We start from the raw sequence: 15,676 nt of genomic DNA, 5'->3' as shown, positions 1-15,676 counted from the left end.
CCACAACACCACTTGTAGCAATTAAGGTTCCTTTTGTTTGCTTTGATGTTTTTTGATCTTCAGTATTCTATGATGTCAACCTAATAGTCTCTAACTATATCTTATGAATCATGATGATCTTTTTAGTATTTTAATAATTGCAATCAGTTGTGGGGAAGGTAGTTACAAAGATGTTTTACCATTCCTTTTTACCCAAAGAAGAAACATCTAGAAGATGAAATATTTGCATGAATGGAGTTAAGGCTCCAACGGTAATTTCTGAGAGACTAATGAATTACAATAATGCTTTTGAGTGTTTGGGCCATAATTGTATGCCCCTTATTATATCCCATAAGAACACATCGATTTTGAAAATGGTGATATTTAATGTGAAAGGTGTTGGAGAAATAATGAGTTGATCAAACTATGCCCTTGCATGTCACTCGACTTAGTTAATTTTTTTGTGAACAGTAACTAGTGGTGTAGACGGATATTTTTCCTATAGATGAACTAGTATTGACAAGAAAAAGCCAACATGAACAGTGGGATATGGTGCCCATTTACTCGCTCCTCATAGGTGATGTGCTTTTAAACTACAATACTTACTGAACATGTTAAAACTTAAAGGACTGCTTTGTTGGCATTATGATTCAGGTTTGGCGCTATGGCACAGGTGTTGTACTTGATGGAAACTCAATCAAGTGGCAAATCTCTGTTCAGGCTCTCAAAATCATAGAAAAAGAGATACCCGCAGGTGAGCCTAAGAAAAGTTGCGGACCCACAGGTGCCTTGAAGAAGAAGTGCGAGCATACCCGCAAGTTCTCCGAACAAAAGGTGTGGGCGTCAAATTCACTCACTTCAATGCAGAGAAGCGCGTGCACGTGGGAATTTTTATGATTGGTCCATGGTATCTAGTCCGACGTGTTTGATCCTATGGTTTTGGTCCGTGGTATAGCATCTAAATTATTGAACCCCGGTTTTTGGGTCCCTTGTATTGGTTTTCTATGGTTTTGGTCCATGGTTTGAGTAAGGGCTTGCCTATAAAAAGGAAAGGAGATCATTTGGCTAGACACTTGTGAATATTGAATATCTTAAGATCTGAAATTTTGGGTGAACGGTTTGAAAAGCTAGATCTAAATCAAGGTGAAAACTGTGAATTGTAAGGCAGATCTATTGATAGGTCGTGATCTCTTTGGCGCATGATCAGATCTGTGGATCTGACAGTCTGTGGCACATTGGAGGACTGATAATTTGGGTCTATTCGGAGGTCCGCAGGCGATCCTCAGCGCAGGTGCGGAGGTACGTAGCGCAGCAGAAGGCGCAGGTGCGGAGGTACGCAGCGCAGCAGAAGGCAGTGCAGAGGTACGCAGCGCAGCAGAAGGCGCAATTGCGGAGGTACGCAGCGCATCAGAAGGCGCAGGTGCGGAGGTACACATGGCAGAAGGCGGATCAGGTGCGGAGGTGCGCTGTCGGGTAGACAGTGCAGGTGCGGAGCTCCGCAATCTAGACACAGAAGAGCTGCAGATATTTACGCCGTAAGGCGTTTCCCTCTGAGATTAACTCCCCAAATTGATTTCGTGTCAAAATATGTGCCATTGGATTTTAGTGTTAGACGATTAGGTAATCCTTATCCGTTGATTTGAATTGACTGTTCGTTCGATCCTGCACTAACTGCGACTGTTCGTTGTTCGTTGCAACCTGCAATAACTGTCCGCTATCTTCCTTACGAACCGTCAACCGATTTAATTTATTATATCGATAATATTTTGCTCCATGAACAAGGGTTTTTGACACGAACTATTTTTAATTTACACTCAACGCAAATGTTTTTGCTTCGCCCGCGGCCCGAGCATGCTACTCTGGCGGTGCTTTACAGGTATGCACTGAACACCTGAACTTTTTTGTATTGATATGTGTGTTTTGGGAATTTTCAGTTCGACTCTGCATTCAGAACACTGCCGCGCCATAACCACTAGAGAGCAGATTCATAAAGAGCAGAGGTGGGTTTGCAACTATGGTGTTTGTTAACTTAACTATTATTTAGCTAATCAGGCATTTGTATCCGGTTGAAAAGTTGAACAATAGACCTGGACTTTTGTGCTTTCTGGCGATGCTTGTTCACAGTATGCAAGAATTGAAATGGCGGGCTTTGGAGCAGAGAGACAATGGCGGCAAAAAAAATGGTATTTTTGTTATACAATGGTCTTGTTCAGCGTTCTAAATAGGAAGTGATAATTCAACCATGGCAGTGGCCTGATTATTGTATTCTAGTCATTCGTGCAGGTGCTCCTGGCTGAAGTCTACTACTTATTTTACTGGAAGTGCCGGAGTCCTTGAAATAGGAGGAGGATCACTAATGTTGTCCCTAAATCCATGGAGGGAGGCTTCAACAGTTGGGAATTGGATAATCCAACGCTCCCCCGTTAATGGCTTCAACTTTACTCGTGAAGGACTGGTGGGTTCATTGGGTTCTCACTTGATACGGGAGGCATCAGATCCAGAGATTTCAGCAACTCTATTCCGGACTACTCCCAGCGTTATTAGTAGCAACGATAGTCTCTATATGCAGGGGTGCGGGAGGACCGAGGTTGCTGTTCACTATCAAAGAAGAGAATAAAGAGGATATGCAGGACGAAGAATCTGTGGGTGAAGATAAGATTGCATCCTCTGTTTCAGAGCAAGGGATGGCAAAATCTCAATGCCCTGTTCGCTCTAAAGATGCCTCCTAAGAACAATCTAAGTTGCCTCCTAAGAACAATACGCGGGAACGTTGTTATCAACTACAGAAGCAATGGCGGGACCTGTATTCGATTGGATTGCTGCGGCAGCAACAGAGGATGCAAGAATCCGGTTGCTATTGGAAGCCCCCTTCCCCGTCTCCTCAACCCATGAACTTGTCAGACTTGCTTTCCCAACCGTTTTCATGCGGCACTTCCCCTCGTTCGGCACCTGGTCGATTCGCTTCCCTCTCATCTCCCAGGTCTTCCCCATGGCGAAGTAATCATACACTCTCGGCCTCTTCAAAAAATGAATCTTTGAGGCAATATGGTAAGCGGCAGAGCGTCTATGCTGTTACTTCGAATCCCATCTATGATACTGATAAAATGTCTTCATTACCTACCGCATTAGGCACTGCTGTTTCATCCCCCTGTGAGCACGATACTCCTCCCTGAACTCCCATGAGGGCCCCTTTATCTGCTTATTCAATTCCACTCTCCATCTCTGCAATGAGCAACGTTTCTTCCCTAACAAGACCTGCTGTGAATAGTGACTCCTGGTCTTCCAAACACAGTTCTGCTTCCCTGTAATTATCTTTTCCTTGGTCTCGAAAGGTGCGAAGTTTCAGCTCTCTGAATCTTATCATGTCGCTGGGTATTACCTACAATGAAGAGAGGGCTTTTCATTAGCTTCGTGTTGAGCATGACATCCCTGGCATTGGCAGCTTCATGTGCAAGATAGGGAAATGTAGCGTTTGGTGGCAATCGAATCCTTGAGAAATGTGGCGTTAGATATTCCATGAGTTGAAATCGATGTGCAAGAGATTAGGATGATGACAGAAAGATATAAATGACTATTTCCTCTGTAATTAAATTAGGTCTGGTTGAAGTTCAATTTAAAATAATTGAGAGTATTGTTTTGTATTTTTCCTCTTGGACATGAAGTTCAATTGGGTTCTGGTATCTTAACTTCAACATTGGTGTTAAGCCCAAGTGGTTCAAGGAAACTAGATAACTGTATGAGTTTTACTTTAATAATCATTGGATAATGGGTTTCAGAGATGAGCTGAAACTGCTTTCAGAGATGAACTGAGTATCTTGAAGTAAGATGCTGAAACTGCTTACAGAGATAAAGTGAAAGTATATTGAAGTAAGATTTTAAACTGCTTTTATTTAATTAAAAGCTTGCTTTTCTTGGAAATAGAATAGTCCAAACTCCAAAAGGAATGGAAATCTGTACCTCCACACATATATATGTTATATATGTGGTGAGGTTTTGTTTTTACAATGTAATGCATAAGTTGAAACTGTTTTCAGAGATCAATTGAAAGTGTCTTGAAATAAGATGCTGAAACTGCTTTCAGGATTCATTGAAAATGTCTTGAAGTAGGATTTCAAACTGCTTTTATTTAATTAAAAGATTGGTTTTCTTGTAAATAAATAGTCCAAACTCCAAAAACATATAGTAGGAGTTGAAGTCTGTAACTCCATCCATATATATGTTAGACATGTGGTGATGCTTTGTTTTTACAATGTAATGCAGCTTTATGTTAAGGTAAATAGAAATGCTACTTAAACACTAGCATCCAGTAGCATCCAGTAATAGGGGACATGCAGTGAGGCTTTGTTTTTACAATGTAATGCAGCTTTATGTAAGGTAAATAGAAATGCTATTACAACACTAGCATCCAGTAATAGGGGACTTTTCCTCGTTAAAAAAATGTTAAATGCTATTTTGTTTTACAGAAGAAAGTGCTTCCTTCAACACTTACAATTCATGCCCAGACATGAATGGGGAAGTAGAGGAAAATATTTGCCATCGAAGCTGGATTCTTTCCGTTAATCACCAACTTGAAGCATTATCTCTGGTTACAGGTTTTACTGGGATGACACAATTTTTATAGTAACTTTCTCCCTATGATTAAGTATCCTTGGTTTCACTGATGATTTGTGTCCAATACCAGGTGGAAGGTTAAAGATACTGTAATGGAAATATGTCCTTGTTCTATGAGATCTAATCATCCCGTTACTTCTAATGCTTGTAAGGCTACCCTTGCTTTTATTACAAGCAACTTTCACAAAACATATTTCTTCTTTAACCTTGCATTACAAATGTTTTCTTCTTTAACCTTGCATTACAAATGGTAACAGTTTTCTAATGCTTGTAAGGTTAACCCAGCTTTTATTACAATCAACTTTCACAAAACAGTTTTCTTCTTTACCCTTCCATTCCAAATGGTAACAGTTTTTAAATTCTTCTCAAGAAGTATCCTGTCAAAGGGTTTTGCAAACGCTTTATTATGTTTTTTTTTCAGAAAATTACCTCTTTAATATGCAATACAGTAAAGAGGGAGGGTTCTTATGCTTTTGAGGGAGGATATCTCTGTAATCTGCAGTACAGTAAAGAGGGAGGGCTCTTATACTTTTGAGATTAGTGTATCACTGCAATCTGCAGTGCAATAAAGAGGATTTTCAGCGTATTTTCTGGGGCTTCTTTATCTATCAAGGTCAAGTATTCAAGATTAAGTTTGGTCTGCTTTCTTTATTGTATACCCCAGATTAGTAAACTCTTCTATAAATAATCTCTCAAGGCAAACAAAGGAAATAAAGTTTGAAAAATAACCAAACTGCCAACAGAATCTCAGGCATTCCTCGTGCTGAGAGGAATAGACAGCGTATTTCATGAAGCTCGGTCATTTCAGTGTAGGGATAATAACTCCCGGGTGCTTAGCCCAAATCAACAATATCAGTAACAAACATATTTTTATGTGATGCACCAGTGTATTTCACTTCACATATAATGTAGTTTGCAGGTTTTAATTGCATATGGATGCTGTCCCTACGGGGCCAAATATTTGCTTCAACACACACTTCGCAAACTGTTAACGGGTTTTAAAGGATTTTAGCTATTTTGTGACTGCACTGAATGTAGATTACGATGAGAATGATAGTTTAGTGTATTTGAATATGCTATGTTTTGTTCCTTTTTTCAATATTTACGCCGTAAGGCGTTTCCCTCTGAGATTAACTCCCCAAATTGCTTTCTTGTCAAAATATGTGCCATTGGATTTTAGTGTTAGACGATTAGGTAATCCTTATCCGTTGATTTGAATTGACTGTTCGTTCGATCCTGCACTAACTGCGACTGTTCGTTCGATCCTGCAATAACTGTCCGCTATCTTCCTTACGAACTGTCAACCGATTTAATTTATTATATCGATAATATTTTGCTCCATGAACAAGGGTTTTCTTCATATTTTCAGGTTATGCAGCTGGTATTTCGAAGGCAGAGGCGCATCTATTGCAGATCAGATCATTAATCCCCTGCAGCGGATCAATGGTTTTCCTGGCTCAAATTTGTAAGGTAGATATCGTATTATTGTACTCTTACCCCCTTGCATGTGCATGACTTGCAAATGCCTGAGAGAGGATTTCGATGGAATTCATTCAATTTAAAGCGATTTAAACGTTCAGAAGGCTAACTATATATTTATGGCACTATTTTCAGCCGGTTCGTTGCAGCAGAAGTGCCGGAAGAACTATCCAGGCTTTGTGGAATAGGCAAAGCCAAGTTATGGCTAGAGCAGTTAGGGTAGAATCACCATACCGGAGCTCGCATATTAAAAGAAGGAAATCGCGAATGGGAATATTAAACGAAGTTGCAATACCTCGCACAAGTAAGCTACCTCTCCTAAAACCCTAGCGAAGAGTAACAACATGTGAGTTACTCGTCCTGAACATTTAATTCTAAGAGAATTAGCAATGAACGACTAGCCCAACCTATAATCCCTAAAGCGCAGAACATAAAGTTTCACTTAAAAACATTTCTGGACATTTCAAACAGAAATTAAAGAAAAAATAAGTGTCTCGTACTCATAAGGTTGCTAAGATGAAGGCCTATTGGTAGAGTTGCTCGAAGAAGAAGGCACTCTCTAGCGCCCGGATCGATCACTGTATTGTTCATCAACCCTAACCCTATCCTATTCACATTTGTTTCCTCTGGATTATACAAACGATGAACCATAAATTCCAATAAGCAATGAGGGATAAGAAAAAGCAATAACCTGCAGAAGGATAAGAAAAAGCAATCAGCAATGAGGGATTGTGAATCTTAACAATGTTCGTCAACCGTGTTCCTACAGAAAGATTGATCAAAATTTTGAATTTAGCTTGTTTTGAAAGTTTGAAGTTTTGAACTCTTATCAACCTACAATATAGCTGCTTATTGATGGATGCATCCTAGCGAGGTTTGTCTTCCCTGTAACATCAAAAAAAAAAATTGCTAGTGTACCATTTTTAAATTTAGTTTACTTTACCCTAATGTGATGCATAAATTCAAATTCCATTTATATCTATTCAGTTGGACATTATATTTGTTTTGTCAGCCTACTTGCTTTAAAATGTCTGTCTCTTACCTTTGGGAAAGCTCCGTTCATAGAGTACTCGACACAAGATCAGAAAATACGATGCTGCGTTCTGTGACTTTCTCCTGGTATGTGCCAAAACTCAAATCAGAAAAACTTAAAAGTTCAAGTTCATCACTTTCAAAAATGTTTAGCCACAAGCTTTCTTCTGTTAATAGAAATTAGTAGATAGGCTTAAGATGCATGAGCAGAAAAACAATGGTGTTTAACAGAGATCCAAAAATCTATGAGAGAAGAACCCAATAATACAAGAGCTTCTGTCAGAAGTAGCAGACATACCTAGGCATCAAAGATATTCAGCTGTTTCATTGTTTCTTGTTAATGTGATAGAAATCAAGCTCTTCTAATATGTTTATACTAAGAATGGCATGAAAAGTTGTCCTAAAGGTGACATGCTATTTGAGAAGTGTTTTCACATAAATCCTGTACCTTGATTTAAAAATAAACAGGTCTGTGTTGTTGATGGCACCGTTTATATATCAGATAATATTTTGCAGTTTTGAACTTGTTGTCATTTCTCCAATATTACATCATAAATGAAGAATTAATGAATGAGGGGAGTTTAAATTATTATCATAGATAAATCATAATCCCCCGAAAATCAAATTCCACAATTGAGATAATGGAATCAGTATGCATCGAGAGCAACAATTTCACCCCCGATGAATTTGTTGTGGCAATCACAACAAATTCAAAGGTTTGTGACTATACAAGTAAGCAACCATAGAACTGTTTTGTCAAGCCCTAAGGCAACGTCCAGCTTCTCACTGTGGTGACAACGAAACTCTGTTACTTGCGCTGCTCCTCCACATCAAGCAGTACAGATTTTGTGTCAGGCATATATCCTGCCTCCTTCATCCGCTTAGACAAGTGATCCAGCATTGCATAAATTCTTTCTGACTGTGGGTGTGATCTATCTCCTACAATAAATTTGTGCGCCACATTCTTGATTTCAATCCAACTACATCCAGGATTCTTCTTTATCTCCCTATCTTTCATCATTCTTCTCACCTTTGCAACATCATCCCACTTGCCTGCAGCAGCATAAATATTTGACAGCAAGACATAGGCAGCTGCATTTTGAGGTTCCATATCAAAAAGGTGTTCTGCTGCACGTCTGCCTATATCAAGGTTTCCATGGACTCTGCAAGCACCAAGCAAGGCCTTCCACAGAATAGCATCAGGCTCATAAGGGATGGAGTTGATAAGGTCCTCTGCTTCATCCAAGTGCCCTGAACGACCAAGAATATCTACCATGCAGACATAGTGCTCCACTCTTGGCCTAATACCATGATGCTGACTCATGGATAAGAAATAGTGCCAACCTTTGTCCACTAGGCCTGTATGACTACATGCAGCCAGAACACCAAGAAATGTAACGTGATTTGGAGTCTAGCCTGCTTGTTGCATTTCTTCAAAGAGTAGTAATGCCTCCCTGCCATGTCCATGCTGAGCATATGCTGATATAATTGTGGTCCATAAGACCGTGTCAGGTTTGTAAATTTTATCAAATGATAGCCGTGCATCATCTAGGTTCCCACATTTAGCATACATATCAACTATGGCACTTCTCACAAAAACATCTGACTCGAATCCCACTTTGATTATTTGAGCATGAACCTGTTTGCCCTGTTCCAGGGTTGCTAGGCCAGCACATGAACTTAAAACAACTGCCCAGGTGGAGTTATTAGGTTTCACACAAGATTGTCCCATTCGAGAAAAAAGCTGCAGGGCTTCCTCATCTTGTCCATTCTGAACATATCCTGTAAGGACAACAGTCCATGATATGACATTTGCCTCGGCATTTTCTCAAATAGTACCCGGGCATCAAATGTTTTTTTATTCCGAGCATATCCCACAATCATCACATTCCAAGATTCCAAATATCTTTCAGGCATTTCATTAAAGAGCTGTCGTGCCTCATCTGTTCTTCCATTCTCTGCATATCCCACAATCATAGAATTCCATGACAGCACATTACTTTCACACATCCTCTCAAAGAACAGGTGCGCATCATCAATTTCCCCACATTTCGCATACATACTAACAAGGACATTGCCCACGTTTACATTTGACACAACCAGTTTTGACAGTGTGAGCATGGATTTGCTTGCCATCTTCAAGGGCTGCTAGGCTCATGCATATGCCCAGTACACAAGTTAGGTTGGACTGGTTAGGCATTGTACCAGTACTAAGCATTCGGGCAAAGAATTCCAATGCATCTTTGCCATGCTCATTCCGGGCATATCCTGCGATCACTGAAGTCCACGAAACTACATCTCGTTCAGGCATTGTATCAAACAGTTGTCGTGCATTATCTATGCTTCCACATTTGGCATACATGTTAATTGCTGCATTACCCACAGAAATATCAAATTGAAAACCCATTTTAATACTGTCAGCATGGACCTACTTGCCTGGTAGCAAGACTTCAAGGCTGGCACATGCACTCAAAACACCGGTGAATGTAAATTAGTTCCGGTAAACACACCCCTCATGCATACAGGAAAATAGATCCAATGACTCTTGAAAGCATCCATTCTTGGCATATCCGGTAATAACCAAAGTCCATGACACAACATCTCGTTTGGGCATTTTCTCAAATAATTGGCGTGCATCCTCCATGCGTCCAATCTGAGCATATCCTGCTATCATTGTATTCCATGAAACTACATTTCGTTCAGGCATTTTGTCGAACAACTTTTGGCCGTCCTCTAATTTACTATTCCTGACATATGCAGCTAGAATCGCATTCCTGAACTTTTTACTAACGCAGGGCTTTATGCCTTCCAGTATTTGAACGAGGGTGATTAATGTGGTTAAGCACTGTATCAACCACTAAGTTAGGCATGTCTGACTTCTTCTTTTCTTTTATAGATTCTCATGAGTCTCATTCAAGGTTTTTGATAATATGCCCTCATTTAAAAGTTCATGACTCGGTAATCTTTCCTCTATTCATTTGAAGACTAGCCATGAGAGACAAGATGGGTAGGTGAAAGTGGCTTGTTGCTACAGTTTCCACCAAGTTTTCATTTTCTTACATAGTGGTTTGCCCAAAGGTGGGCTGGTGTGGCCCCACAAGGGGCCATTGATCAACTGATGCTGTCATGGCTATTAAGTTGGGCTGGTGTGTCCCCGCAAGGGGCCACTGATCTGCTGATGCTGTCATGGCTGTTAAGTTGGGCTGGTTGGTCACATGGTCAGATAGAGTCTATGGAAGCACCTACCTTATGAATGTTGGTTAATGCTTGACAATTGAAGTATAAAGGAAGCATCTGTGGTCTTCCTTGTACTTACTGTTATCCTTCCTTAGATTGGAAGGTGGTTTATGCTTGGCACTTAAAAAGTATAAAGGAAGCATCTGTCGTTTTCAAGCCACAATATCAATTCCTTTTCTTTTACAACACTAACCATCTCTATCTCCAGTTCATGTTTCTTTTGAATATGTTTACAAAAACCTAGTTGTTCCGCTTTTTTCTTTACATTTTGAAGCTTCTTAGAAAGGATTCACATTTTTGTTCATGTAATGTGAGTGTCTTCATTTCACTAATACTGGATTTTATTTTCTATGTCTGGGTTGCCAAACTACAGTTGTTCAAATGAAAATGGTATGTTTTTAGGCCTCTTCGTTTGAGAGGTCTAGATTTCAGATAGATAGGCAAGTGATCTGAAAGAATTACTTTGAAACTTCACATTTTTGTTCATGTAATGTGAGTGTCTTCATTTCACTAATACTGGATTTTATTTTCTATGTCTGGGTTGCCAAACCGCAGCTGTTCAAATGAAAATGGTATGTTTTTAGGCCTCTTCGTTTGAGAGGTCTAGACTCCAGATAGATAGGCAAGTGATCTGAAAGAATTACTTTGAAGCTAAAGGATTCACAAGGCTTTCCTAATCTTGCAGAAAATGGTTCGTCAATATTAAGCCATAAGGATGAAAACCAAGCGAGATAATAATCAGCTAATGCAAGTGACTATTGTTGAAAAATATTTCTAACTCTCGTTTTACTTTGACATTATTATATAATCAAGAAAATGTGGGAAAGAAGGCTATATTACAAGCCCATTAGATGAAGTTGGGGTAGATTTTATGGTTTGAAACTAACTCAACTGAAATTTTCTACATTGTTTTTATCAATATGAAAGCCTGAGAAGATAGGTGCAAGTGAAGCAATGGAGTTTTGGAATGGGTATATTTTATAGTCTAACACTAACAACCAAAATTTTATACATTGCTTTTATCAATATGAGATTCTGAGAAGATAGGTGCAGGTGAAGCAATGGAGTTTTGAAATGGGTAGATTTTATAATCTAAAACTAACTCAAGCAAAATTTTGTACATTGTTTTTATGAATATGAGAGCCTGAGACTATAGGTGCAGGTGAAGTAATGGAGTTTTGAAATGGAAATCACAGCAATAAAATTCTAAAATGAAACAACAAATGGATTTGGTACAATTTTTTTTTGTTTGTTCCATTATTGTTGTATCTATGAATGGGTTTTTCTGCTTCTTGGCTTCGATCATGACCATTTGGGGTGGCCTTCTGCACTGATTTCCATCTGCTTTCATCATCATGAGCTAGAGAGTCTATGATGTGTTTTGTCTTATAAGTCAGTTCTATACAATGTTCAAATTTCAAAAGATTTCATTCATGGCGTTTCTGCTCCTATAATTTCAATCAGGGTGGTCTCTGAATATTGCGTTTCCTTGTGCAGTAAATTCACTCTACATCATGGGGCAAGCTTACACACAGCTGGAGCTTAACATCATCTCAGCTCAAGATCTGAACGAGATGCATCTTTTTGGCATGATGCAGACCTACTGTGTTGTATGGATCAATTTCGAGAAAAAAGACGTAAATTGATAGAACAGGGGGCGCAAACCCTACTTGGAACGACAAGGCCATATTCAGAGTGGAAGAGAGTTTGCTCCGCTGTGAAACCTCTGCTGTGATTATGGAGATATACTGCGTGGGTTGCCTCAGGGATACCCTGCTAGGCACTGTGAGGGTCTTGCTTTCCACTCTCCTCAAGGGCTACGGGAGCACAGATTTCAGTGGGATGAGTTTCTTGGCACTGCAGGTCCGTCGTCCTTCTGGTCACCCACAGGGCATTCTCAACCTTGGCACCATGATTCTTGATGGAGTAGATCTTCACAGAATGAACAGATTCATCCCTGCAACTGGGGGGCTGTGGGTTTCAGAGATTTGATGGGGAATCCTATCGAACCCAGGCCTTCATTTGTGAGAAAATTATTGTCCATTGAACCTAATAATGTTGTTGATGCCCAAGAACAGCAATCCCGCTGTCAAGACTTCAACAGTAGTGCATGCAAGGAACAGGGCAAAGGTGAAGAAAAGCAAAAAGATGGTGGTGAGATGGTTGAGAAGGAGAAGGAGAAACTTGTTGGCTGCTATCAGATTCTCATGGCCCCAAAATTGAAAAGGAATAAAGTTGGATTGAAGAATGGGGCTGCAAAAATTCATCTCAGTCCATCTGACAGTAACATCTATGCCAAGGAAGATCAAGATCCTGCTGTGGCTTACAACAAAGCAATAGCAATTTATGCATAGTGTTATCATCAATAATATTATTGTGCAAGAATACGTTGGTTTTCTGTTATTATATTCTTTGTGAAAGTGCCTTCAATTCCTAGTTGATTCGTGAAGTGCTTATTATGGCATACATAACAATTTTGAAAATCACGAGCCACTGTGGATGAAAGACTGGTTTATGTAAAAGTTTGAATAGATATATGAATCTGAAAAGGGCAAGTTCAGTGCCTTCAATCTGCTACTTCGATATATATTCTTAGCCTATGTGGATGAACATTGGTTTGTGTAAAAGTTTGAATAAATATGAGTCTGAATTTTGCAATGGGCATGTACAGTGCCTTCAGTCTGCTACTTTGATAGATAGTCTTAGCCACTGTGGATCACACATTGGTTTGTTTCAAAATTTGAATAGATATATAAGTCTCAAATGGGCAAGTTCAGTGCCTTCAGTCTGCTACTTTGATATATACTCTTAGCCACTGTGAATGAAATATTGGTTTGTGTAGAAATTTGAGTAGATATATGAGTGAATTGGGCAATTTCAGTGCCTTCAGTCTTTGATATATACTACTCTTAGCCACTGTGGATGAAATATTGGTTTATGTAAACATTTGAATAGATATATCATATATGAGTCTGAAATGGGCAAATTCAGTGCCTTCAGTCTGCTGCTTTGATATATATAGAGTATATATATTTGTTTACAGGATGATCACCGCGTTTTTAACTTATGTCCATTAATCAAATCGATCTTTCAAAGACACAGTAGGCTTTCCTAATCTTGCAGAAAATGGTCCGTCCATATTAAGCCATAAGGATGAAAACCAAGCGAGATAATAATCATTTGATGCAAGTGACTATTGTTGAAAAATATTTCTAACTCTTGTTTTACTTTGACATTATTTTATAATCAAGAAAATGTGGGAAAGAAGGCTATATTACAAGCCCATTAGATGAAGTTGGGGTAGATTTTATGGTTTGAAACTAACTCAACCAAAATTTTCTACATTGCTTTTATCAATATGAAAGCCTGAGAAGATAGGTGCAAGTGAAGCAATGGAGTTTTGAAATCAATGAAGGAGATATTGCATTTTCTAGCAAAAATGCCATCATCCACAACCAATTAACCAATTCTTTCTTCCTATGTAGCATCCTTGCTTTGACATAAGTTGGACAGAGATGAGGACTTACGCCGACATTCCATATTCAACAGCTCTACTTAGACATTGACATAACTCATATAGACATCTCTATGATTGGGACTCAACAACAGACAAACTTTGCTGTCAACTCAGCTGCTTAAAGTGGTCAGAGTCTTCTTAAAAATTTCAATATTTCTACAGTTGAGGATTGTAGCAAAGCTCAGGGATCAAACTTAACTCCATGCTTATGAGGCATTCGCGTTCTCACAGTTACTTGCAGCTCATTCTCAGTTTTAATGGGAAGGTGATATATGGTGTATTATTGTTGTAGTGGCAGGGGATGGATTTTAATTGTTGGTTGGACCAAAAGAAATTGATGCAAATCAATATTAATTAGTTATTGATAATTTTGCCCACTGAGTTCCCTGAGGTCGAGTATAATGCTTTCCTTGCTTATCGAAGAATATTGCTTATCAAAGAGTATTGATTCCTTTTCAATAGGAGTAGCATGTGAGTGTCAGTTTTATAAAGAAGATTCTTTTTATTATTAATAAAAATATAGATAGTTAGTTTCATTTTAAAGGGTTATAAATATGAGTTATAAATACAAGACTTAAAAGGTTGTAAATATTTCAAGGGTTGTAAATATGAGTTATTAATTGTTTTTACTCAAAACATGATAAATAGCAATTTAGCAATTTCTTTTTAGTTGAGTGACTCAAATTCATGTTTCTTTAGGTTGACGGTAAATCCACTAAAGTGGAAAAAATTGTGATTCCAATAATTAGAGGGATTGTCATCATGGGGTGATAAGAAATTTAATATTCCAAGAAGAGGAGGTAGTAGTAGATTCTAAATAAATTAGCAATGCAATAACATAAATGTTTGCAACAAATTTAAAGAGATCCACCTTGTTGAGTAATGCACACACTACATGGATAATGGATTTCCGCACTTTATGCCTTACGGGGTTTTCTTTGCAACATCTGGTGCAAATGCTAGTTGTAGGTTTCTATTGGTGAAGTTGCGGACTTTTCTTGAAATATTTGTTGGTTGCCTTTTGTCTATTGCTGCAGAGTTTTGGGTTTAGATTACTGATATTGCTTTTCTGGTTACTGCATTCTGAGAAGTTATTTGGTTGATTCATTGGGTGATTGTAAAAGGAGATTGGTTGATTCACATGTACTTGATGATTATTTGATGTTCATGGATCCAGTTTGAAAATTTATGAAAAGTGGTCCTTGGAAGAAAAGAAGTAGGTCAGCACCTACGTACTAGTAGCTCAGCTAGTACAAGAGCTAAGGGGGTTGTAGCTCCCTTCCATGAGAGTCTAGAAAACGAGAGAGGGTTGTAGCTCTCTGCAGGTTGCAGCCTGCGTACTGGTAAAGGACTGCACCAGTACAGAATCATTGTAAAAATAAGTTTCTAATTGAAAGAAGATAGAGACATATTGCAGCAGGTGGTTTTCACCGACATTGGGTTTCCACCTTATATCTTGTGTTCTTTGGTGTGACTATCTATTTTTTCTTGTTCTTGTTCATTATTATATTGTACTAACATACAAATTAATGATCAACATCTGAAGAATAAATTAAAGTATAAATCTGGAAGGTATATTGAAAAGAGTTTGATAATACTGATTCACCCCCCCTAGTATTATTTCCAACAATTGGAAACAGAGCAGGTCCTTCAGAAGAAGCTTGATCACTTGAAGGAAGATCTATCATCATGAGCAACTACGAGAGAGAAGCATCGATCAGGCCACCAATTTTTGATGGGACAAACTTCGTATACTGGAAGGTAAGAGTCACTGCATATCTTCAATCTCTTGGTACAAAAGTCTGGGATATCATAGATACA

General features: G+C 38.8%; 2 protein-coding genes and 1 pseudogene across 2 annotated transcripts; 2 read left to right on the top strand and 1 right to left on the bottom strand.

The window, feature by feature from the left end:
• The first annotated feature begins 1,674 nt into the window (after positions 1–1,674).
• LOC149237298 (uncharacterized) lies at positions 1,675–4,020 on the top strand (annotated as a pseudogene).
• A 2,680-nt stretch (positions 4,021–6,700) lies between these two features.
• Positions 6,701–8,377, bottom strand: LOC149237297 (pentatricopeptide repeat-containing protein At4g02750-like). Its single transcript, XM_089369225.1, has 4 exons — positions 7,914–8,377; positions 7,112–7,185; positions 6,908–6,954; positions 6,701–6,760 (listed from the first exon to the last, which is right to left on the bottom strand). The coding sequence occupies exons 1-4, from the start codon at positions 8,375–8,377 to the stop codon at positions 6,701–6,703; spliced, it is 645 nt and encodes a 214-aa protein (XP_089225351.1).
• A 3,475-nt stretch (positions 8,378–11,852) lies between these two features.
• LOC149237296 (uncharacterized) lies at positions 11,853–12,330 on the top strand. The gene is made up of 2 exons (XM_089369224.1): positions 11,853–11,975; positions 12,082–12,330. The coding sequence occupies exons 1-2, from the start codon at positions 11,853–11,855 to the stop codon at positions 12,328–12,330; spliced, it is 372 nt and encodes a 123-aa protein (XP_089225350.1).
• Positions 12,331–15,676: the final 3,346 nt, after the last annotated feature.

The sequence above is a fragment of the Pinus tabuliformis genome, chromosome 8 (genome assembly GCF_031772625.1).
Source record: "Pinus tabuliformis cultivar Carrire ecotype Pingquan chromosome 8, CPIR1, whole genome shotgun sequence".
Classification (NCBI taxonomy): domain Eukaryota; kingdom Viridiplantae; phylum Streptophyta; class Pinopsida; order Pinales; family Pinaceae; genus Pinus; species Pinus tabuliformis.
This window is presented reverse-complemented; position numbering and strand designations above follow the sequence as displayed.

Bases quoted from the DNA above. Each gene is read 5' to 3' on its own strand.
- LOC149237297 (XM_089369225.1), bottom strand. From the start codon at position 8,377: ATGGTAGATATTCTTGGTCGTTCAGGGCACTTGGATGAAGCAGAGGAC. The intron at 6,955-7,111 runs GTAAGAGACAGA...TTGATGTTACAG, and splicing joins TGAACGGAGCTTTCCCAAAG to GGAAGACAAACCTCGCTAGG. The intron at 6,761-6,907 runs GTAGGTTGATAA...ATCCTTCTGCAG, and splicing joins CATCAATAAGCAGCTATATT to GTTATTGCTTTTTCTTATCC.
- LOC149237296 (XM_089369224.1), top strand. From the start codon at position 11,853: ATGGGGCAAGCTTACACACAGCTGGAGCTTAACATCATCTCAGCTCAA. The intron at 11,976-12,081 runs GTAAATTGATAG...GTGATTATGGAG, and splicing joins TCAATTTCGAGAAAAAAGAC to ATATACTGCGTGGGTTGCCT.